The sequence below is a fragment of the Gloeophyllum trabeum genome (assembly GCF_000344685.1).
Source record: "Gloeophyllum trabeum ATCC 11539 unplaced genomic scaffold GLOTRscaffold_00002, whole genome shotgun sequence".
NCBI lineage: Eukaryota > Fungi > Basidiomycota > Agaricomycetes > Gloeophyllales > Gloeophyllaceae > Gloeophyllum > Gloeophyllum trabeum.
This window is the reverse complement of record NW_006920411.1, coordinates 1,579,123-1,599,895: the sequence shown is the minus strand read 5'-3', so window position 1 is coordinate 1,599,895 and position 20,773 is coordinate 1,579,123. Positions and strand designations below refer to the sequence as shown.

The 20,773-nt window shown below is 50.6% G+C and overlaps 10 protein-coding genes across 10 annotated transcripts; 3 read left to right on the top strand and 7 right to left on the bottom strand.

The window, feature by feature from the left end:
* Positions 1 to 1,392: 1,392 nt before the first annotated feature.
* Positions 1,393 to 4,054, bottom strand: GLOTRDRAFT_125604 (uncharacterized protein; the record flags this gene model as incomplete). Its single annotated transcript, XM_007864139.1, has 4 exons — positions 1,393 to 3,092; positions 3,147 to 3,240; positions 3,297 to 3,532; positions 3,586 to 4,054. 4 exons carry the CDS (start codon positions 4,052 to 4,054, stop codon positions 1,393 to 1,395), a joined length of 2,499 nt encoding a protein of 832 aa, XP_007862330.1.
* A 251-nt stretch (positions 4,055 to 4,305) lies between these two features.
* On the bottom strand, positions 4,306 to 6,867 carry GLOTRDRAFT_136206 (MFS general substrate transporter; the record flags this gene model as incomplete). Its single annotated transcript, XM_007864138.1, has 17 exons — positions 4,306 to 4,451; positions 4,512 to 4,884; positions 4,940 to 5,045; positions 5,097 to 5,184; positions 5,238 to 5,251; positions 5,307 to 5,326; positions 5,384 to 5,413; positions 5,466 to 5,742; positions 5,796 to 5,834; positions 5,888 to 5,917; positions 5,971 to 6,041; positions 6,101 to 6,256; positions 6,315 to 6,348; positions 6,397 to 6,424; positions 6,477 to 6,503; positions 6,560 to 6,609; positions 6,670 to 6,867. 17 exons carry the CDS (start codon positions 6,865 to 6,867, stop codon positions 4,424 to 4,426), a joined length of 1,569 nt encoding a protein of 522 aa, XP_007862329.1. The 3' UTR covers positions 4,306 to 4,423.
* A 767-nt stretch (positions 6,868 to 7,634) lies between these two features.
* Positions 7,635 to 8,237, bottom strand: GLOTRDRAFT_125602 (uncharacterized protein; the record flags this gene model as incomplete). The annotated part of the gene is made up of 4 exons (XM_007864137.1): positions 7,635 to 7,662; positions 7,716 to 8,002; positions 8,054 to 8,139; positions 8,189 to 8,237. The coding sequence occupies 4 exons, from the start codon at positions 8,235 to 8,237 to the stop codon at positions 7,635 to 7,637; spliced, it is 450 nt and encodes a 149-aa protein (XP_007862328.1).
* Positions 8,238 to 9,105: 868 nt separating this feature from the next.
* On the bottom strand, positions 9,106 to 10,197 carry GLOTRDRAFT_34062 (MFS general substrate transporter; the record flags this gene model as incomplete). The annotated part of the gene is made up of 9 exons (XM_007863550.1): positions 9,106 to 9,174; positions 9,240 to 9,310; positions 9,367 to 9,456; positions 9,508 to 9,573; positions 9,627 to 9,660; positions 9,711 to 9,738; positions 9,792 to 9,818; positions 9,880 to 9,929; positions 9,988 to 10,197. 9 exons carry the CDS (start codon positions 10,195 to 10,197, stop codon positions 9,106 to 9,108), a joined length of 645 nt encoding a protein of 214 aa, XP_007861741.1.
* Positions 10,198 to 10,508: 311 nt separating this feature from the next.
* GLOTRDRAFT_70601 (peroxisomal 3-ketoacyl-CoA-thiolase) lies at positions 10,509 to 12,394 on the bottom strand. Its single transcript, XM_007864136.1, has 6 exons — positions 12,109 to 12,394; positions 11,692 to 12,059; positions 11,179 to 11,636; positions 10,934 to 11,126; positions 10,771 to 10,882; positions 10,509 to 10,715 (listed from the first exon to the last, which is right to left on the bottom strand). The coding sequence occupies exons 1-6, from the start codon at positions 12,172 to 12,174 to the stop codon at positions 10,677 to 10,679; spliced, it is 1,236 nt and encodes a 411-aa protein (XP_007862327.1). The 5' UTR covers positions 12,175 to 12,394; the 3' UTR covers positions 10,509 to 10,676.
* Positions 12,395 to 12,587: 193 nt separating this feature from the next.
* GLOTRDRAFT_70600 (uncharacterized protein) lies at positions 12,588 to 13,315 on the bottom strand (the record flags this gene model as incomplete). Its single annotated transcript, XM_007864135.1, has 3 exons — positions 13,228 to 13,315; positions 12,947 to 13,175; positions 12,588 to 12,895 (listed from the first exon to the last, which is right to left on the bottom strand). Exons 2-3 carry the CDS (start codon positions 13,071 to 13,073, stop codon positions 12,588 to 12,590), a joined length of 435 nt encoding a protein of 144 aa, XP_007862326.1. The 5' UTR covers positions 13,074 to 13,175; positions 13,228 to 13,315.
* A 237-nt stretch (positions 13,316 to 13,552) lies between these two features.
* GLOTRDRAFT_103324 (40S ribosomal protein S1) lies at positions 13,553 to 14,550 on the top strand (the record flags this gene model as incomplete). Its single annotated transcript, XM_007864134.1, has 5 exons — positions 13,553 to 13,567; positions 13,635 to 13,701; positions 13,757 to 13,837; positions 13,891 to 14,438; positions 14,491 to 14,550. The coding sequence occupies 5 exons, from the start codon at positions 13,553 to 13,555 to the stop codon at positions 14,548 to 14,550; spliced, it is 771 nt and encodes a 256-aa protein (XP_007862325.1).
* A 210-nt stretch (positions 14,551 to 14,760) lies between these two features.
* On the top strand, positions 14,761 to 16,161 carry GLOTRDRAFT_114025 (adenine phosphoribosyltransferase). Its single transcript, XM_007864133.1, has 4 exons — positions 14,761 to 14,857; positions 14,911 to 15,180; positions 15,236 to 15,311; positions 15,369 to 16,161. Exons 1-4 carry the CDS (start codon positions 14,795 to 14,797, stop codon positions 15,512 to 15,514), a joined length of 555 nt encoding a protein of 184 aa, XP_007862324.1. The 5' UTR covers positions 14,761 to 14,794; the 3' UTR covers positions 15,515 to 16,161.
* GLOTRDRAFT_70596 (alpha mannosidase-like protein) lies at positions 15,531 to 18,909 on the bottom strand (the record flags this gene model as incomplete). The annotated part of the gene is made up of 17 exons (XM_007864132.1): positions 18,892 to 18,909; positions 18,783 to 18,835; positions 18,725 to 18,730; positions 18,615 to 18,672; positions 18,230 to 18,566; positions 18,130 to 18,175; positions 17,918 to 18,078; positions 17,777 to 17,861; positions 17,641 to 17,720; positions 17,544 to 17,588; positions 17,408 to 17,489; positions 17,250 to 17,342; positions 17,166 to 17,197; positions 16,957 to 17,115; positions 16,563 to 16,907; positions 16,338 to 16,506; positions 15,531 to 16,285 (listed from the first exon to the last, which is right to left on the bottom strand). The coding sequence occupies exons 2-17, from the start codon at positions 18,790 to 18,792 to the stop codon at positions 15,531 to 15,533; spliced, it is 2,463 nt and encodes an 820-aa protein (XP_007862323.1). The 5' UTR covers positions 18,793 to 18,835; positions 18,892 to 18,909.
* Positions 18,910 to 19,158: 249 nt separating this feature from the next.
* GLOTRDRAFT_114023 (uncharacterized protein) lies at positions 19,159 to 20,634 on the top strand. The gene is made up of 6 exons (XM_007864131.1): positions 19,159 to 19,262; positions 19,328 to 19,439; positions 19,488 to 19,810; positions 19,863 to 20,057; positions 20,113 to 20,211; positions 20,269 to 20,634. The coding sequence occupies exons 1-6, from the start codon at positions 19,206 to 19,208 to the stop codon at positions 20,488 to 20,490; spliced, it is 1,008 nt and encodes a 335-aa protein (XP_007862322.1). The 5' UTR covers positions 19,159 to 19,205; the 3' UTR covers positions 20,491 to 20,634.
* Positions 20,635 to 20,773: the final 139 nt, after the last annotated feature.

The window sequence follows — 20,773 nt, the reverse complement described above, 5'->3', positions numbered from 1 at the left end:
TTTACTATCATTGGACCAGTAGTGAATGATTTGAACTGTTCCCTAGTTAAGTCATCTTCCTCTAATTGCGCGTACCCCAAAATTGGTGTGAATGGTTCAGATACTATTCTACACCCTCTGCAAATTTCTCAGATTTTTCCAGAGGGTGTAGAGGTTGTACGGCGTAAGGGGACGGGAAGTGAATAAGATGTCACACGTGTCACAATAGGGCTGTGGCGGGGCAGCGGTCACGCTCTGTCACGCTTAGACCTCGGAGATGCAAGACAGTTTTAAATCCTGAACGATGACCACTCCTCTGTTCCACATACAAACTTGAACATGGCATCTACAGACATTTATCATTACAGAGAAAAATTGCCGAAGGTATAGGGTAGCCACAAGGTCCCCAGTGCACAAAAGGGACGGGAAGTGAATAGTTATTCACTACTGGTCCAATGATAGTATATACACTGTGGCCCATAGGCTGACTAAGCTATGTGGAATATCTATAATCCTACTGAGCTCCACCTATGATGTCACTGACCCACATGAGCTCTATGCCTTGTACAATAATGGAATATACCAGAATGTTCCAGAGGGTTCCGGTACGTTCTGGTACGTTGTAGAACCTGGCAGCTAAGTCAGCGCCCAGTTCAACAGAGAGATCTAGTGGACACTGTTTCTTTCCCATGGCCTACAGGACCCATTTTCTCTCCCTCTCTTCAACCACAGCAGATATTCCCATTCTGACTTGGCAGAGGTTCTATTCTAGTGTATATATACCTGCCTGAGCTTACCCAACGTTTTTTGGTTGAGTGTGGAATGAGATATAGGGGTGTGAGGGGGTTCTGCAAATTTTGCAGAACCCCCTCAATGATAGTATGCAAAGCACTGTATAAGTTTAGTTATTTGGCTTTACTGCTATTTGCGGAACATAAGGCGGTGCGCCATTTTCGAGGCGCGAGATGGCCTCCAGACATGGGGGTTTTCAATATAGAAAAAATGTGGTAGCAAAGGGCACCCTTAGTCTACAGACATCTCATGGGCCGATTTTCACTGTTCCTTCGCTACCGCATTTTTTTTTCTATATTGAAAACCCCATGTACAAATTGTTGAGTCAATCCAAGCCCTGCCAGTGCTATGGAGTTTTCTTGTCTGGAGCGCCTCGAAAGCGGCGCTCCGCCTTATGTTCCGCAAATAGCAGTAAGTACGTATAAAACCACTACGAACTCTGTAACATAATCCATTGCCTTCGGCTTAAACTACACTATCATACAGTATGGTCTGAATCCACGGAAGGACGAACAAACGTTGGAAAGAACAGAAAGGAGTGACGCAAAAGGGTATCAACATACAATGCCACTGCAAGGCGTAGGTCGACCCGTGAACTATTGTGGATGAATTTGCAGCGTGTTATAGTCTCTGTGGCAACCAGTGATCCTTCATACTCTTTACCACGTCCATCTCGGCTTTAGACACACCTCGGGCCAGGGGTCGAGTGGTGATATTGCCAGTGCGTGACGGCGCGCCAGAAAACCCAAGCAACAATGAGCGACCTTCGCTGAATAGCGGCAGCAAACCCGATTGATCAAAGGTACAGTCCGAGACTGACGTAGGGTCCGAAGCCGGAATGCTTTCTGAGCGGGGGGTCTGCGGGCGGGAAAGGACGTCCCGTATTTCGATGTCTGAAGCCATGGTGTAGTCGCCGCAGTGCTCGCCAGCTCCCAGATCATGAACACAAACGTACATGTCATCAGGTCCGTCCATTGACTGCTCCATATCCGTTGGAGAGTCATTGTGTACACACCGATAATCTACATCGTGGCCAGCCAAGTTATCATATGTCAGGTGGCCGAATTCGCTGTCCGGTGGACGAGAATCGATAGGTTGGCTTCCACAGTACTGCCAGTCAGCCGAGGCTGCAGTGAGATCGTGCGCAATATCGTCTAAGCCAAATGCGTCTAGGGGTGCAACAGCGCCAGCATCATCTTCATAGTAATGGTAGTCTCCCCAATCCGCATCGTCGTGGACCGGGTCTTGATGCTCGCGCCCGGGGGAGGTACGAAGTTCATAGTTCAGTTCCAGAATCTCCATGTCCTGTGGGTTCAAGTGAGCTCCTAGGACGTGATCGGCTTCATAGTTTTCCAGCGCAAGCTCGAGCGAATTGACCGACATACTTGGAGAGACGGGGTCCTCCAACATGGACATATGATCAATAGATGGACCAGGAATAGCATATGTATTTCTACCTGTGACTTCAGCATCCAGTAGTAGGGAGCAAGTCTCAGAGATTTCGGCGGCAAAGTTTGGTCGAGAGAGTGCACATGGAGCTATTTTGGAGACATGATTGGCATCCTGTGGGTCGTTGTTAGATACCAGAGTACACAGGCCACCACCTGGAGAAGGACATTCCTCAACTGAGTATGTCTCGGAGTAAGGCTCCTTCTCGAGGGCCGGTCGTACCGCATCCAAGACAGCCACTGGGAAATATCTAGAGAAAGCCCCAGAGAATGTCGTAGTGTTGGGGATTTCTCGTCGAAGCTGAGAGGCAGAATCAGAGGGACCGATTGAGGAGCTACGAGTTGCTTGGCCTGTACCGGGCTCCTTAGTCTTGACTATATTGCTACCACTTTCGGCCTGCACTAATATCACCTTTGGCGCGCTTCCAGATTGTGCAAAAGCATCTTCACCTCCCTCCGAGTCGAAGCGAAAGGCAGGCATATTCAGCAGCACGGTTCCTTCCTGGAGATGGCTGACTGGGCCTACAGAAGAGACCTCAGATGGGAGACCACGTCCGTCGACTTCTATGTCCCAGATCTCAGACACAGCTTCCTTGACCTGCGATCGGTGTGATCGGCGGACTTTCCGAGAGACGCGAGTATTGCTCTGGTCATCAGAACCCTGAGTGTCGACAACCTTTTCTTTCATCCGGTCTGGCCTTGTAGGACCGGGTATACTCGTACTGTTCTTACGGAGTATTATGCTTGCATCATCTAATGGCGTACTCCCGTCCTCGGAACTTGATTCCGAATCCGATGAAGTATACAAGAGTTTGGCGGGTGGTTTACCGCTATTCAAGAATCGGGCCTCAGAAAATACCTTCTTATTTCGTTCTTTAAATCGAATCACTAAAAGAATTACACCAGTAGGGTTTGGAGATTACGAACCTTCGGTCGGCGCCTTAGTCTTTTTGTTAATAACTACGGTCTTGGCCGATGCCCTCCCCTTGCTGAACACGCCAGTTTGGGTCTCAGGTTTTAACTGAGCATACGTGATCCTATCAGAATCCAGGCAGGCATTGACCATTTCCCACTTACGGTGAGTCTATTCTTGCTAACGTTCTTGGCGAAGAACGTATTCATCAAGGCAAGTCCAGCAGAAGCCTTTGCCTTCTGCGCGGCCTTTGCCTTGCCTCGCGGTTTGGCATCCTTTGTGGTGTCTTCGTCTTCACGATCTTTGGCATCTTGGACTAGATCTCGAGAATCCCTAGCTGGTTCCTGCGGTCTCACGATGGCTCTCTTCGCTCGCTTACGTTCCCGCCTCTCGGCTAGTCCTATGAATCCATTCGAACCTGTCAATAGAGTAAGGCCACAAACCAAGACGCACTTGCGGCATGCTCTTCGTCAGAATTAGCACTTGACCGACGTTTATTGTTACATCTAGTGCCATCTTTCAACTTCGCAACAGCAGACTGTTTCTGTGGTATATCTTTTGCGGTCTTCACACTGGTTGATTCGCCTTGCGTCACCACTGAGGCGGCAGCAGATGTATGCTTCGAAGGCAGGCACATCACTGGCTTATCGGGCTTGGTATGTTCTTTGTCCTGTCGTTTCGGTGCTCTAGGTTTGAGGACAGGAGTCGCAAAGCCGGGTTCAAGTGCCTTCTGTTTGAACGGAGCAAGCTCGGAATCCTGGGAGTGTATAGAGGCCGAAAGCGTTTTGCTAGTAGCATCACGAGCGTATCCATGAATGTAGTGCTTCTGGGCTTGGATATACTTTGCGGTGCATGCGTCTCTGTCTAGCTTTGGGCTGCTGACTCGACGTAGGTTTGGCGAAGTCAGAGGCTCCAAGGTCATCGTTGAGTGAGGATTTGGTCTCAAGACGAACGCGAAAGCTAGGAAAAGTCTCGGACAGAGTGCAAGACCTTAAGCAAATCACAAGGTGGCCAGAAATTAGGGACGCAATCGCCGCACATGGCGTGAACATCGACGATCACCCTTGGAATGTGAAAGGGACGCCGAGGTCTGCCGACGCGGGACCTTTACGGACGCAATTCTTAATCGCAAATATGTACTGTAGAATCATCTAAAGTGATCCTGCTTTGGTACAAGCTTCGCATTAACAGCAGCTACTGGTACCATCACTGGCACTCAATCTACTGCCATATCTATCCTGACTGTGCTAAGGGCATCGTCGCAATATACAGTCCGTATCTACCGGAACTCTCATAATGTATACGTGAAGTACGGGTTCCTGACAAGAGTATGAGTTTGTACCGCTGGGACATCTGACGGTTCAGAAAAGAACGCTTACTGCTTGTCAGTCATGTCCCAAAAGGCATGCCGTTCTCTATCCTTTGCCATATCCTCGTCCGACCACTCGTTTATTCGTTTCAACTCTTCTAGCCCCAGACGTTTCTTCCGATTCTCCCGGACGTTAATCCAGCGCATCAGGAAACAGAGGAAGAACTCAATCGCGAGCAGTATCATTATCGACAGCTTCCCTGGGATGTAGCTGGGCGCATCCTTGGCTTGGAAAGTCTCCGTTCCTATGATATTCCCGATGCTAAAGGATACGAGGGTCAGGGCATTCACGGTCACTTTCTTCGTATGACCGCTGATGTTGCCGGCGTTGTACGCGTATATGAAGGACACAGATCCACCGAAGCAGCTTATGATATAAATTGCTAGACAGCGCGTATCAAACCTTTATCCGCAAAAGCTGGACGAAGATGAGCTCACCAAAAAGCAGCGCCCCCTTGTGATCGGTGCCGTTTAAGCCAATAAGAATAGCTGCTCCCACTACAGTAGGAAGAACTGTCAGGGCAATGGGTACCATCCGTTCTCCCTGTAATGCTGATGTATCAATGCGACGCGGTACATTATCTGATGTACCCACAGTTTTATCAGAGATGTGGGATAAAAGCAGGAGCCAAAGTACTGCTACGATCCCACTAGGCATCGATAGGAGTAAGGTTTCTCTCGTCCTAGATAGCAACTTAGTGAGTAGAACAATTGCCGCGGTTCAAGCTGTACTCACGAATATCCGAAACTCTTCAGTTCAAATACATGTTAGTCCGCGACGGATAACACGAGCCCCGCTACTAACCTTGATAATTAGGTTGCTGACTGAAGGATAAGGTTACTCTGGTGATACCATAAACGCAGCAATTAACAAAGACCCACAGTTAGCAAGTCCGCCATTGGGTATACTCGCTAGCAATCATGAATAACGGCCATGCTACGTGATTCAGCGGATCGCACTCACTTAGCATAATCATGAGGGCGATTATCCACGTCCGGATATCGGTAAAAGCTTCGATGACTTGGTCCTTCTTTATCTTCCTGTTTTCAGTTCCCATCTGATCCTCTCTGACGCGTTCAAGCGCAATGATCTTCTCATCTTCACTGAGCATCCATGTGTGCAAAGGAGAGTCTGGTAGCCATACGAGAACCATGATCCCCACAACGACCGCCATGCCGCCAAATACGAGGTACAGTATCCTCCAGGCGGCAATGCTACCATCTGTGGTAAAGGAGATTCCCTTGTTTATCCCCGTAAGTGACCCTCGACGAAAAACCCGGCGAGTGTACTCACGTAGGCTAGGAGCCCTCCTACTACGCTTGCTGTGCCGCTCTGACGACACCGTCAGGTCTCTCAACGGGAAAGCTTCGGTATCGTCGGCTAACCTGAAGATACCACCATGCAACTCGCATGGACTGATCAATGTCAGCGAGCTTCAAACAGAGAATCTTGCTTTTAACAAGCACACCTGCTCATTTTTCTTGTAGAACATTGTGGTGATAAGTATCTGTACTGGCGCGGCGCAGCTTTCGAGCATACCTAAAGATCTCGTTATCAATTTCTCAAGAAAATTCTTTCCGGAATGAAGTGCATCTTACCGAGAATAAATCGCAAGGCAAAAAAGGGCCCAAACGTCGTAGGAACTGCGTGAAGCATCAGCACGACACCCCACAGCACTACGTTCATCCCCAGGTATTTGCCCAATCTCGACTTATGCGCGATGAACATTGTCGGGAACTCCCATACAAGGAAACCTGTGGAACATCACAGCTTTATTGAGAGAGAGACTTGAGAACCCTATGTAGAATATACCGATGTAAAAGGCCATGGCAACCAGGTTGTACCTCTAAACCAGACTTCAGCAATAGGGATATTGTACACAATTCAGACGTACTTCGCCGGTAATTGGGAAGCCCATGATACTACATATAATCAGTGTGGCGTATGGGATATGGACGCGCCGGCAGACTTCACCTCGCATAATTCAAGGTTGTTTTATCTCTGTCATGATAGGAAAATCAGCGTGAGCTCAGTTTGAGATGCTTTTGAACACGCACAGATACTGGTTCAAGTATACCAGCGCGCATAACGGAGGAATAATCCAGTCCTATGAAGACGGAGACGTGAAGGTAGTCCGAGATGAGTATGAGGCACTCCAAGTACTCACTAGTTTCCGTTTGACAGCATTATATTCTTCTTCACTGATCTGGACTGTCCGCTCTGCCGTGACTATCTTCAAGGCTTCATCGCCATCAATTGAGAGGGCCGTGTTCGTCCGTAACCGGGTGGCGCCAAATGTGAAGTTGGGCAGCCTACTACTGTCGGTGGACTGGCGACTTGTTGAACTGATGGTAGAGAGAACCATAAAGGAGAGCCAGCTGCGACAACGACGCCGAGGGGATCGGATGTGCTACTTGATGCTTGATTGTCATTTATACGTAGCTTTCTGATCGACTTCAGGAAGTCGAAGAGACTGGCTCAGGGTCCTTGTCAATGCGTTTCCTTTCGGGTATAGCGCCCTACCGGACTGTATTCTCGGCCACGCGGCAAACTTGGACCTACACTTACGTACCGTGCACGCTGGCCGCACGCCTTCGAATTCAACTGCCTTGAGACTGAGAATAGAGCTCGAGTGTATTCGTCTGATGCCAGGACCCAACCATCGTAAAGCATGCACCAACGCTGATTGGCCTGAGCAGCCGGTTAGCTCCCGACTAGGGTACGGTGTAAAAGTCGCTCAATATTGTTTGCACAAACTCGTGTTGATAACAGGTTAACAACATGATATTAACAGACCCTCCTAGGCAAGACCGACTTTGGTGTTAATAACTCCCCTCGTGGCGTGGCATCCGCCACGCATGTCCCAGTGGAAGGTTACGCTCATATGACTGCTGGGAGGTGCCTGTAGGCGCGTACCCTCTGATTCTGAATGCACAGGTAGTCGTGTCTCCAGAAGACGTGACTAATGGCATCCCGATACACTTATCCTGGACCCTCAATTTTGACTACTCGCTGTATCATTCAATTAGTGCGTCATGCGCCACTTGCCCGGGCCGCGCTTCAGAGCCCGGGTATGAAGATGTACGATTTATACTATGCACATCCTCATCTAGTATGCTATCGACGCTGCCACTAGATCGTGTACACAAAGAATATATTCCTAGCCGGATCTCATCAGGTGGCGTGCCGAGGCAGGGATAGATCCTCACTCACTGTTTATCGGTCAAGTCGGCGAACGCGTGTCGCTCCCGCTCCTTCTGCAGATCTTCGTCCGTCCAGCCTCGCCTGATTTTCTCCTCCTGCAGTCGCACTTGCCTGCGCTTGTTCAACCGAATATTGATCCAGCGAAGCAAGAAGGAGACACCGAGTTGCACGATGAGCAGGACCATAATAGCAGTCTTTCCCGGAATGTAGTCAGGAGCATCCTTCGGTTGAAAGATCTCGGTCCCAATGATATTCCCGATACTGAAGGTAAAGAGCGTCATGGCGTTGATGGTGGACTGTGTTCTCAAGATAAATTCATGAAGCTAGAAGATGAAACGGAGACGTACTTTCTTAGTATGGCCGCTGGTATTACTCGCATTATAGGCGTATACTGATGACAAAGCGCTCCCGAATGTTCCGATCAGATATGACGCTGGATAAAACTCGGTAAAGGTGACAACATTAACTAGCAAAAACCTTACCGAACAAGAGGACACCCTTCTGCGCGGTGTGATTCAGACCAATCAACATAGCTGTAAATGCAATCGATTGATGATTTGGGATCCAATACAAAGGTTAGTCTCCGAACCTGCGCCCACGATCGTCGGCACGATTGCGAATATGATTGGAAGCATTCGCTCGCCCTGAAGATACGTCTCGCTTAGGTCTGTTACTGACAGTGGAAGCCTTCGAGACCTGCCTTCTTGTCAGAATACCAGCCACAGAGCAAGGTCGTGGCCGCGGCTACCGCACCACCCGGAGTGGACAGTATGAGCGTCTGTTTGGAACTTCGGCCTGTGGTGAGAATATTCTTATGTCGACGATATGAACGGAGTATCATACGTGTATCCGAATCCCTTGATGATAATGTTGCTGACTGGGACTCGGGCTCGCATATGACGCCATGATGGCAACAAAGCAGGAAGACTCACAGTTGCTCAGAGCTCCATTAGGAATACTCGCTAGCCAGACGTAAATATTGTCCACCTCTCCATTAATTCAAGAGATCACTCACTCAGCATGGTCGTCAGAACTATGAGCCATGTGCGGACATCTGTAAGCGCCTCGACAACTTGGTCTTTCTTCAGTTGGTGGTTCTCCACGCCTACTTGGTCATCACGGACTCTCTCCAGAGCCGCGATGCGCTCCTCTTTTGACAGGAGTTGAGCATGAATGGGAGAGTCAGGCATCCAGATCAGTATAGATATGCCGACCACAATGGCCATACCACCCAAAAGGAGGTATATGATCTTGTATGGGGCAATCGACCGGTCATTAGAGAAAGAGACTCCCTTGAAAAGCCCGTGTATAGCTGCACATCCTCAGAGCTTGGCGACAACGTACGTATGCGACGAAACCGCCAAAGATTTGTGTTAGACCGTTCTACAAGCAAGGCCGATCAGAACCTGCTCGGGTTAAGAGGCGAGCTAATACTTACCATGACGTAGAACCACGAAATCCGCGACGCCTGCACATATCCCCAACATTTGTTCAACACCCTAAACCCTGCATCAGACATTACTTAGCACGCACTTGCTCATTCTTCTTATAGAACATGGAGATAATGAGGATCAGGAGGGGCGCGACGCAGCTCTCGCACATGCCTGGAATACCTCTTAGATTGCGACTCGTCATAAGGAAAATAAAAGAACCATCGCACCAAGGATGAATCGAAGGGCGAAGAAACCACCGAATGAAGTCGTCGAGGCGTGCAGCATCAGGACAGCCCCCCATATCACGACGTTTGCCCCTGTCATCTCGCGTTCAGCATGGCTATTCGATAGACTTTGTTCCCAAATACCTAAGTATTTTGCTACTCTCAGTTTCTGAGATATATAGACAGTGGGGAACTCCCAGAATAGGAATCCTGCAATTGGAATTGAGAGAGGTCAGAGTTTATAATCACAAACATAATCCTACCGAGATAGAACGCCATAGACACGAGATTATAATGCTATGAAGAGTATCAAAATATTGACGGGAGCGAACATGCAAGCCATTTACCTGCCCCGTTATGGGAAGACCCATGATACTGCAGTGCATGCTGAGTGTCGCACAGGATCACGAGGGGTGAAAAGCCTTTACCTAGCATAGTTAAGAGAAGTCTTGTCTCTAGCAGGAACGGGAGCGGATGGTAAGCACAAACCCGAGCGAAGACGCATCACGAACTTACAGAAATTGAGTGAAGTAAACGGCTGCGCAAAGGGGCGGGATCCATAAGTCCTGATTTTTTGTGAATAAAATGCCGGCTATGCGTGGTGTCCACTAGCAAGGGACCTACCAACTTCCTCCTCAACTTGCGATTATATTCATCGCTAAATTGAGCGGTGCGCTCCTTCCCGACAAGCTGCAAGGCCTCGTCTCCTTCTGCTGAGCTCACCTCGGAGACAGTTGTGAGAGGTCCGCGCTTCTCGTCCACCGGTAAGTCCTCCTGAGAAGCAGAAACCGCCTTGGCGTCATCGAGTACGTTCTTTTCGTCTAAGGAAGCCATGTCGAATCGTGAACTAGGGATTCTTGAGCGTCTCAGAGGAAAGGGACAGAATCGAACCTTCACAGCGGGGCTTGTCAGGTCTTTATAACCTTAAGCTGACCACATACGCCCAGGACCATCATCCGTATCTTCTTGATGACGGAAGTATCCCGGAAGCTTGACGATAAGGGACACCAACGACACTCCCATCGCCCTTAGTAGTGCAGAACCTGCAAATACTCTTGAGCCACACCATGATAAGTGCGGGAGCTGATGCCGGCCTATTATCACGGCATCCTTATCGCGTCGTTCCTTATTCGTAAACCATTTCTTGCACCCAACGAACACTGCTGAAAATTCACGTCGAACATCTGAGCAACAGAGAGATTCGACGCACGTCTACAAATTCCTATGGATATACAAATATGACAGTAATACAATCATTGTCCCTCCCGTCGTCCTCGATGCCCTTAGGAAAAATGTGGCAGCCAATGGTCCAATTATAGCTTCTGGATGACCAGCGCTGATGCCGCACCACCCTACGAATGATCAATCAGGATCTGTACCCGTCCAGTCGCGACATTCTAGACTTACCCCATTGCAGATACCAGCGGCGCCGTACTCTCCTGACTTGAGCGCATGTACCAGGGAGACGACGATACGAGCGCCGGAGTTTCCGATGGCGTGGCCGAGTGCGACCGCACCACTGCCAGTTCCGTCAGTGAATGAATTACAGCAATATCAAGAATTCACGTACCCGTTAGGATTGATCTTTTTCGGGTCAACGCCTAACACCTTCTCCGCTATCCGAGGCACAACAGAGAAAGCCTCGTTCAGTTCGAAGATAGCGATGTCATCGACCGAAAGGTTAGCCGACTTCAGTGCCTTGGGTACGGCGTGTACAGGTGCCTCCGGGAAATCGATGGGGTCAACACCGGCATCGGCATAAGCTTAACAGTTCATAAGCGTCCGCCCTGTCTCCCCACTTAATGCGTTACTCACAAAGAATCTTAGCCAAGGGTTTGACACCCAACTCCTTCGCCTTCTCAGCAGACATGAGGATCAATGCAGAAGCACCGTCATTCAGATTTGAAGAGTTGGCAGCAGTAATCTTTCCACCGTTCTTCTTGAAGACTGGTGGAAGCGTGGGGATTTTCTCATAGATAACCTTCTTGTACTCCTCATCCTCCTTAACGATCGTATCACCCTTCTTGCCCTTGATCGTCACAGGTGCGACCTCCTTCTCGAACGCTCCGGACTTCCATGCGCGGTCAGCGCGCTGGTAGCACTCGATAGCGTGGGTGTCCAAAGACTCGCGGGTGATTTCGTACTTGTCGGCTGAGTGTTCGGCACAATTACCCATGGCGAAGTTGTTGTAAACATCCCATAGGCCGTCCGTCTCAAGAGAATCCTGGGCGGTGATCTTGCCAAAGAGGGGGTTTTGACGCGGCAAGAGGAAACTATTGACATCATCTCATCAGTGGTGTGTGCGATGCGGATATCGCGATGACTTACGGAGCATTGCTCATACTCTCCATACCACCGGCAGCAACTACACTCCTGTAGCCACTCGAGATGCTCTGCGCGGCCAGCATGATCGATTTGAGGCCAGAGGCGCAGACCTTGTTGATCGTCGTGGCATCAGAGGAAGTCTTCAGACCGGCGCCCAAAGCAACCTGTCTTGCAGGCGACTGCCCGACGCCAGCCTGCACGACATTTCCGAAGTAGACTTCCTCGACAACTGCCGGGTCAACCTTGGAAGTCTCAAGAGCATGCTTGAGTGCCACGACACCCAACTGAGGGGCAGTCAGGGTCTTCAACGCGCCATTCAGTGAACCGACAGGGGTACGCGAGGCAGCAACAATGACAACTTCGTGTGAAGACTGCAGGCAGGTTAGGGACACCACTACAACGACTGACTGGCACACTGACCATGGCGCGAGTAAAGGCTGACCTGAGGTGTGGACGGGAGTAAGATGTAGATCGTAACGCAAACATTGCCCTAGCCTCAGAAGCTTTTATACTGCAACACCGTACACGAGTCCCGCAGAACGCCTATCGATATGATAATAGTTCGGCCTTGCCCGATCGTACGAGAATAAGGCGAGCAGTGAGACAAATCAGCAGCGGCCGTTCGACGTGGAATGATGTGTATCAGTCGACCTACCTCCGCACAAGGGGCTCGTATAGCAGCGTATAGCCGTACCGGGCATCCTCGCTGACCTGCGGTTATAAACAGTCCTCTGCACGGCGGCGGGCATGTGAATAGCACCCAAGTATAGCCGACCGGGTCTTGGAATGATCATGCATGTCCCATTCATGATGGCAGAATCGGCTTGGAATCGTTATGGTACTTCCGTGCTAGCGTCACAATTCTACATATTTCCGGCCATTAATACTCAATCCTAAATCTACGGTCGGAGGTCAACAACACCACTGAGTACAGCGAACCATGTCCTCAACCACTGAGTGAGATACTCGGCCTGTGTCCACTCAGGCCGCTGGATCTCCGCCATGATCTCCCCGACGGCCTTCGGCGTCTCGCACGGATGCAAGTACCAGCATGGTGTCCCCAGTGTAGGGTGATCGCCTTGGGATAGCATCGGAAAGGGGGAGGACTCGGGTGAAAGCCCGAATGAAGTGATCTCAGAGGGAGGCAGAGAGTCTGGTTTAAACAGCGAAGTCTGGATCAAGTCACCGAGACACAGCGGTGTCCCATCTGGAACTAGTTGAGTCTCGCCAGTCATGCAACAGACAACGAATCACGCACGGGAGTCGTGGACCGTGAAGTACAACACGGGAACCTGAAACGTCGGTGAGTAGACAATATACTGGCGCGAAGTGATGCCGTCCGATCTGTGCGGGATAGTAGCAGCATCATCGGCTTCTTCTACCATGTCCTCTTCCTCAACTTCTAATACCTGAGAGACATCTCCTTCATCCCCAGGCCTGCGGGAGAGGAAAGCCGTTCTCGAAAGATACCCTAGACCAGCGATTGTCTGCAGATTGCATTGAGAAAGTCGGCAAGACCTCTCGAAGCTACCAGCGCACAGGATGCTCTACCCAGGTCCAACCTTGCAGATGCCGTTGTGCCAATCGGTCGCCATCGTCCCGCAGACGCTCCAAAAGAGCTTTACACGCATCCGCGAACTGTGAACGCGTGATGTTCGACGTTGTCATAACTTGACATGAGCGTCGGACAGTAGGGACACAGCGTGGGAACAACTGTGCAGTTGCTAGGATAAGGTTCAAGCCTCACGGCATCGGCCATCCGCCTCATAGTGTCGCGCAAGACACCGTCCTCGTCCCAAAACATAGCCCGACCAAGTGCCGGCTTTCATCCTCTGCGGTCGATAGTACGGCGTAGGGCTCCAAAATGGCTGTAGGCAAGGTGGGTCTGCCATTCCGCCGAGGTCGAAGAGGATCAACATGTCTGACTGCACGGTCGTTCTGCTCAGAACAAGCGTTTATCCAAGGGTAAGAAGGGTATCAAGAAGAAGGTCGTCGACCCTTTCTCTCGCAAGGGTACGCATATCCTCGATTGTGTGTCATCTATCTCGACTTATGCTCCTGCGCGTAGATTGGTACGATATCAAAGCCCCGTCAATCTTCGAGGTGAAGAATGCGGGCAAGACCCTCGTGAACCGATCTTCTGGGTTGAGTGCGTCTTGGAGAGCTTGCTCGAGCTCGCGAGGTTACTTACGAACCTAACAGAGAACGCGAATGACTCCTTGAAGGGTCGTATCATCGAAGTCTCGCTGGCTGACCTCAACAAGGATGAGGAACAGGCCTTCCGCAAGATCAAGCTACGGATCGACGAGGTCCAGGGCAAGAACTGCCTCACCAACTTCCACGGCATGGACTTCACCTCCGACAAGCTGCGGTCACTCGTCCGCAAATGGCAGACTCTCATCGAAGCCCACGTTGACGTCAAGACGACCGACGGCTACCTCCTCCGCCTCTTTGCTATCGGCTTTACTAAGCGCCGCCAGTCGCAGGTAAAGAAGACAACGTACGCTCAGTCGAGTCAGATTCGGGAGATCCGTAAAAAGATGTTCGAGATCATGACACGGGAGGCCACTAGCTGCGACTTGAAGGAGTTGGTGCAGAAGTTCATCCCTGAGGCTATTGGCCGTGAGATCGAGAAGGCAACAAGGAGCATATACCCCCTCCAGAACGTCTACGTCCGCAAGGCTAAGATCCTCAAGGCTCCCAAGTTCGATGTGTCGAAGTTGCTGGAGCTGCACGGGGAGTCGACGGATGTGAGTCCCTACTGCTCGTTATTCCTTGCACGGGTATTTGACTGCCGCGCAGGAGACTGGCACGCGGGTGGTGAAGGACTTCAAGGAGCCCGAGATCCTGGAATCCGTCTGACCGTCGTTACTTTTGTTTTGCTATGTGCTCTGTATTGCCTATGCCATCCTGTTACATTATGCTACGCGGGTCAATCTATGAGCATCATGACATCGACGTAGTCTGTACGACGGATTGTCTGAAATCAAATCTGGTAGATCCAGTGGGCTGTTTTAAAAAAGGTTTTTGCCTGGTCGATGATAACATCCGACCACCAAATCACCATGGGTTGCTTTTTTACTTCCATCCGCGCAGCTTCCTCGACATGATGTCCGACGTCGAGTACTTGAGGAGTCAGCTATCTGAGCACCCTGATTTCCCGAAGAAGGTGCGTCCAACGATGGTAGACCACTGCCAGACTTTATAATGGAGTGAGCTCAGGGCATAGTGTTCCTGGACATCTTCCCTATCCTACGGAATCCCGTCGCTTTTGAGACGCTCATCACACATCTTGTTCACCACTTGACTTCTCACACGATTCCAAACTCTACGTCCAAGAAAATCGATGTAGTCGTCGGGCTCGATGCACGAGGGTTCCTCCTCGGTCCCATCATAGCACTTAGACTTGGTGCAGCATTCGTACCCGTACGGAAAAAGGGTAAACTTCCCGGGCAATGCGTGAGCGCTTCGTACGAGAAGGAGTACGGCGTAGTAAGTGTCTTGGACGTTCAAAGTCATAGATCTGGTTTACTAGATAAAAAAATAGGATGTGTTCGAGATGCAAGCAGAAGGAATACAGCCAGGCCAGACGGTAGTCGTCGTAGACGATCTCATCGCCACAGGTAAGTTGACATTGTTTCCATGCCGCATACACATAAGTTGACAGGGACTGCCTCAAGGTGGTTCAGCAAAAGCCGCTGGAGAGCTCGTAGCGATACAGGGAGGCAAGACCCTGGAGTACCTTTTCATCATAGAGCTGGCTTTCCTCAAAGGATCCGAAAAGCTCGATGCCCCGGTATATTCAATTATCCAAAGCGATGATTAGAGTTTTGGGATGCCATTCATACCATTAACCTTGTATTCAATAACGGATGGCCATTTAGATACAACACCCTATTGGCGTCATCGTAAACCTTCAGCGTCTTTGCTTGATGACGCCCTTCCATGGGGATCGAAAACCCTTCAGGATCAACCGCGACCATTAGTTGACCCATGCCATGCATCTCGGCTCTTTCCAGCATGTCCAGGATATTCTCGCCTGCCGATTTCTTGAGAACTACGATTACGACCTCGTCCAAGGATGTCCCGGCAGCCTCAATCTCAGCTTGATCAGCGGAAGGGTTCAAGGGGAGTTCGTCGTCACTGATCACAACAACTCCCGAGGCTCCCGCAGCCTGTGCGTGAAGCAGTTTCTCCAAGAAAGTACATCCTCCTCGGTCAACGAGTAGTGCATGGTCGTCGTATTGTCGAGCGTAGGTGTGGCAACCGAAGGCGTTCATACGATCACGGGATACTCGGACGCCATGGCCATGGCCAAACCGAATCGGATGCCCGCCCTCGGTGGAGACCCGTGGATCTGCTCCGAAAAGAGCTGTGTAAGCTGTGACGAAAGACTCGTCTATCAATTCGGGCATAGCCACTTGTCCGACGAGTGTAGGATCCACTGCATTTACGAAGAATCGCAGGTGGACGTCCACACTTCGTCGATGGTGTCGTTGGTCGCTGTCCACAGGCCCCACACCGTCCACTGCCGCAAGAATGAGTTCCGTGTCGTTTATGTATACCAGTTGGCCGGTCTTGACAGCATGGGGACCTACTGCATTGACAGTGAGACCCACGAAAGTCTGGCATTGAGAGGAAGTCCATACGCTTGGTCACATCGTAACCTCTACCGTCTAGCCGCCTCACGATATGGGTCCGGATCCCGGTAACATTGTGAACAATGAACCCGTCTGGAACAGATCGCAGTTTATTGAGGCCAGGACTGGCGTCTTCGGGGACTGCCTGCCCGTTGGGCGACAGCAGAAAATCATAGGACTATCGATAATACAGGTTCAGTGCCTCATGGAGGACGCTCGTATGCTGTGACTTACATATGGCTCCACTTGAGGAACATCACACCAACCTTCGGGAGACCATGGAATCTTGTCCGCCTCGGTGGGCAACATAGCCACTAACTCTCTTGCATAATCGATGTCTCCACGAGCAAGAAGTCCTCCTATCAAACCTGTGCCCCTCTCCCAGTCGTCAATCGCTACTAAAGGCGGGCGATAGGCAGGGCATTGTAAATGCTCTACTCGCCGAAGTTTCCGGCGAGCTCGGGAGACGGGTTTTATGTGCTCAGAAGGAAGGACGAGTATATGACCTTCGGTCGTGAAGACGGAATTCGAATCGTCGTGATTGAATGGGTTGTCCTCATCAAACAACAGGAAGAGATACTGGCAGGAATTCGATGAAAGACTCGTTGACGATGGCAAGATGACGAACCTTGAGGGTTTCAGACAACACGAAGGACTCCATGCGGTCGTCCCTTTGGTTCGTACGCAAGTCTTGAATGCCGGCCAATCCACATTCGACCTTGGCTCGCATTGTGATATCATTCAAGATACGCTCCCCGACATCTAGATAGAATGGATCCCCCGTTGCCTAAATGATCGTGAGATGATAGACTGTGCAAAGTCGTTATCCACACAAACCCTGTATAAGTACCAGGTAGACTCCACAAATTCTAAGTCGTATGTTCAACGCAAGGAACAATGGCAGTTGTGAAATGAACATACCGGGTCGTAAGGGGTACTGAAGCGATGTCGCATACATAAAATTGGTGTCATAAACCTCGGGAAGTCCAGCATGCCTCTTCCAAATATTCCAATCTGATCATTAGCATTATTATGGTAAGTAACGCTCCGGCCAAGCCGAGAGTTGGAATGCTACGCACAGACAAGGTGAGCCTTGATTGCATTCTCGACATCACCAGCTAGGACTTGCAGGCCAGCCCAGAAGGCAGACAGGGAATCCGTCTGTTCAGGTTCAACCAGAGACCTGACACTCGGGGAAAAGGGCATTCCACTAACCGTATAATAAACAATGTCGCCTGTGTGCATGCTGACGCTCCGAAACTATATCGTGTTCACTTTATGGGTTCTGTAACTTGTTCACGGGCCCACTTACCCAGAATCCATCCGTAGCCCGGGCATACCGCATGATAGCAGCGTATGATTCATGCCAGACGTCCAAAAACTCCATCTCGCCTGAACCCTGGTAAGAGGCGGCCTGAACCACGGAATCGCAGAAACTTACTACGCACCGCTCAAAACGTACCATTTTAGTGCATACTCGTAGAAGGAGTCTATGCCGGCGCCTATACCGGTTACCTCTGGGTGTGTCCAAACCTGACAGAGTAGGATTGTCAGAAGGTGCGAGTTACACTATGGAGAAAGGACCAAACCCCAGACCAGGTATTTATTGTGTTCCCCACCAACCCAATGTCTGACCTCCGGTTCCATAGGGCAAAGAAAGCCTTGTACGCGGCCTTCTCGAATCTATCGTCCCCGACCAGGCGGCTCAGCGTACCGAACTCTAAAATCAGGGACCCTGCACCCGCGGTACCTATTTATCATTCAGATTCGCGACCCTACGCAATTCATGTAGCACACTAACAGGTCTCGAGAGTTTCGCCGCGCTGGACACCGTGCCGCAGATTTATCTTCATGTACCAGTTAGAGTGTATTCGGGAGATATGGTACACAAGATCCCGTACCCTAGCATAAGGTATGCCGGTAGGTGTACCAAAGGCAGGAAGGAGACGGCGACCGAGGTCGTGAGCAAGGTTAAGGAGTTCTCCCTGATACCAAGGCAAATGAAAGGGCCCGCCCTTTTCGTTGGCAAATATATGACCGGATAACAGACCACCCAGTACACGGATCGTTGTCTCGAACACTTGTGGCTTAGTGTTCACGTCAAACGATACCCATCCAATGACGTTGCGGACAGCGTCTTCAAAGCCTTTCTTGTCTCCAAGAACGACCAAAGTGTCCAGTGAATCGATCAGCGTCAAGGAGAAGTTTCCGGCGACATCATTAGATGCGATATTTGTTCTGAGGGAAGCTCAAGCGGGGTACCTCTGGATCACTAAGATAACTCACGGGTTCGTCCAATCCGGACCTCTGCCAGTACACGACAGCGGTGCAAGCTGATTGAAAGGTATTGAGAGGTAGTAAGAACTTCGGCATCGGTTTGCCCACCTCATCCAAAGGGAAAGCTATAAATGATCCGTTACATGGGGCCTTTCTTATTAATGGAAAAAAGCTCACCGTGGTCCATGTAATTATCAAAGCCATGGTACCACAGTCCACGGACCTTCTCGCTATTTGGGCGTGAATTAGAGTGAGGAAGTGGCCACTGGCACACACGAGATCGTACCGAGTCTCCGCTTTCCTGCTCGCAGACCATCCATGTGCAGCAGCTTCAGCGCCAAAATATACAGCCTGGCGAGACCATATGGGAGTCTCGAGGGAGACGATGAGAAGAGCAACCAGCGTCCGTGGCCACCGCGACCACGTCTTCATTGAAGCTGCAGAGACCTGGCTGTAAACCAGACGTGGCGGGACATGTACCAGAACAGTGCCCGTGCGAAAACGAGCATCAGACCAGATCCTCTCGAGATTTCTAACTCTCACAAGTCAGTAAATCCACTGCAGTCACTGGCGGCTTGAACCTTGTAATCGCAGACCGGGATGGCGAGAGTGATTGATGTATCTTCAAAGCTGGGAGAGTACATGCTCAAAGGATGGGTACGAGGGCCAGCGCAGTACACTTGACTGCGCCCTGACACTTGTCTACGAAATTGAATGCACAGGTTCTGACAGACCGACCCTGTCCCAGAGGATGTAATGTACCCCTTATGAGATCTCCTAGTGGAACAACTCCGGTCGTTCAATTCTGCGCTAACTGCGACGGAGGTCCCTCCAGTAAGAGTTACGAATACTTGCTGTTCGAGCTAATACATCACTTTCTAGGTGTGTCGTCGAGGTCTACACGACCATATGTCGATCGTACCTCCCCTTCTTCCCCAAGCATTGCGCCGAGCACCCACTATTCTCGGGCTTCCACTCCACCGACTGAAGTTTCGAGCGCCCTGAGCTCTCCGACTTTTGCTCCTCCTCTAGACACTGCCGAGTCGTTACGCAGGAGACAACAATCAGACGCTGCATCTGCTGAAATTGGCAAGAGGCTATTGAAGGGCTGGGCTATGCTCGCGGACGAATGTCCCAATCCCGGATGCTATGGCATACCTTTGGTGCGACCCCCGAAACCTGATGGAGGGAAGGATCCCAGGAAAGTAAGTAAATTTATTATGGGAAGGAGGTGTTCCTGATATCATTTGTCTACAGGAATGCGTTGCTTGCGGCACCGTGTACGTAGACGAGAGAGACGCCAGCGGGTGGGAGAGGCTTGTACCACTTGAAGCGTCGAGTGCGTCCCATCAAGGGCCATCGTCTAATAGTACACCATCGGGAGAGTCCTCCGGTGAACCGCTTAAGCCGCAAGATAAAGGAAAGAGCGTCGCCCATGACGAAATACCTGATGTAGGAAGACCTGAGAATGCAGTTTTCCGCTCGTTCCTCACTGACGGTCTCGTAGGTCCCTCGGCTATCCCTGCCGCCCATCGATGGCGAGAATGCTCACTCGACGATGCCTTCACCTGAGGTAAGACCTTATGAAACCGCCGCAAAAGCATCAGTACGTGGAAGCCAACCCGAATGTCTATGCGTCACAGATTGATTACTATGATTACAGACTGCCGCAGATGGGTACTCATCATTGCAGGCTCCCGTTGGCGCCCTGGAGAAGGCTCTACTGGCGCTCTGCGAGAGATTGGTACGGCTTTCCAGCCTGCCGGACATGCTAGATCCCGCCTCGATCGCGCAGACGGCCGACGCTATCAGCCGTGTTATTCAGGCACTCACGCAGGTCAAACAGCTTCAGGCGGCAACGTCAGGGCTTCCTTCACACTCATAGGGTTTGAGTCGAATCCGTATGATGATGATCATGGCTTCTGGTTTCCAGTCAATGATCATTGAATTGGCATGATCGCATGACTGAACGTACTGAACAGTGCTGTCAGTAGTACATAATAATAGGACGAGGCAGAGAGCTTGCGGCTGAGATAGTGTGCTAGCGTGAGGAAGGTTCACATTGCAACGACGGAAGAGGAAATAACATTTGCGGATCTGGACTCAGAAGCACCGATGATCGTTACCCTCCCATTCCCCTCCGTCGCCACAACGCGCTGTCTATAAAA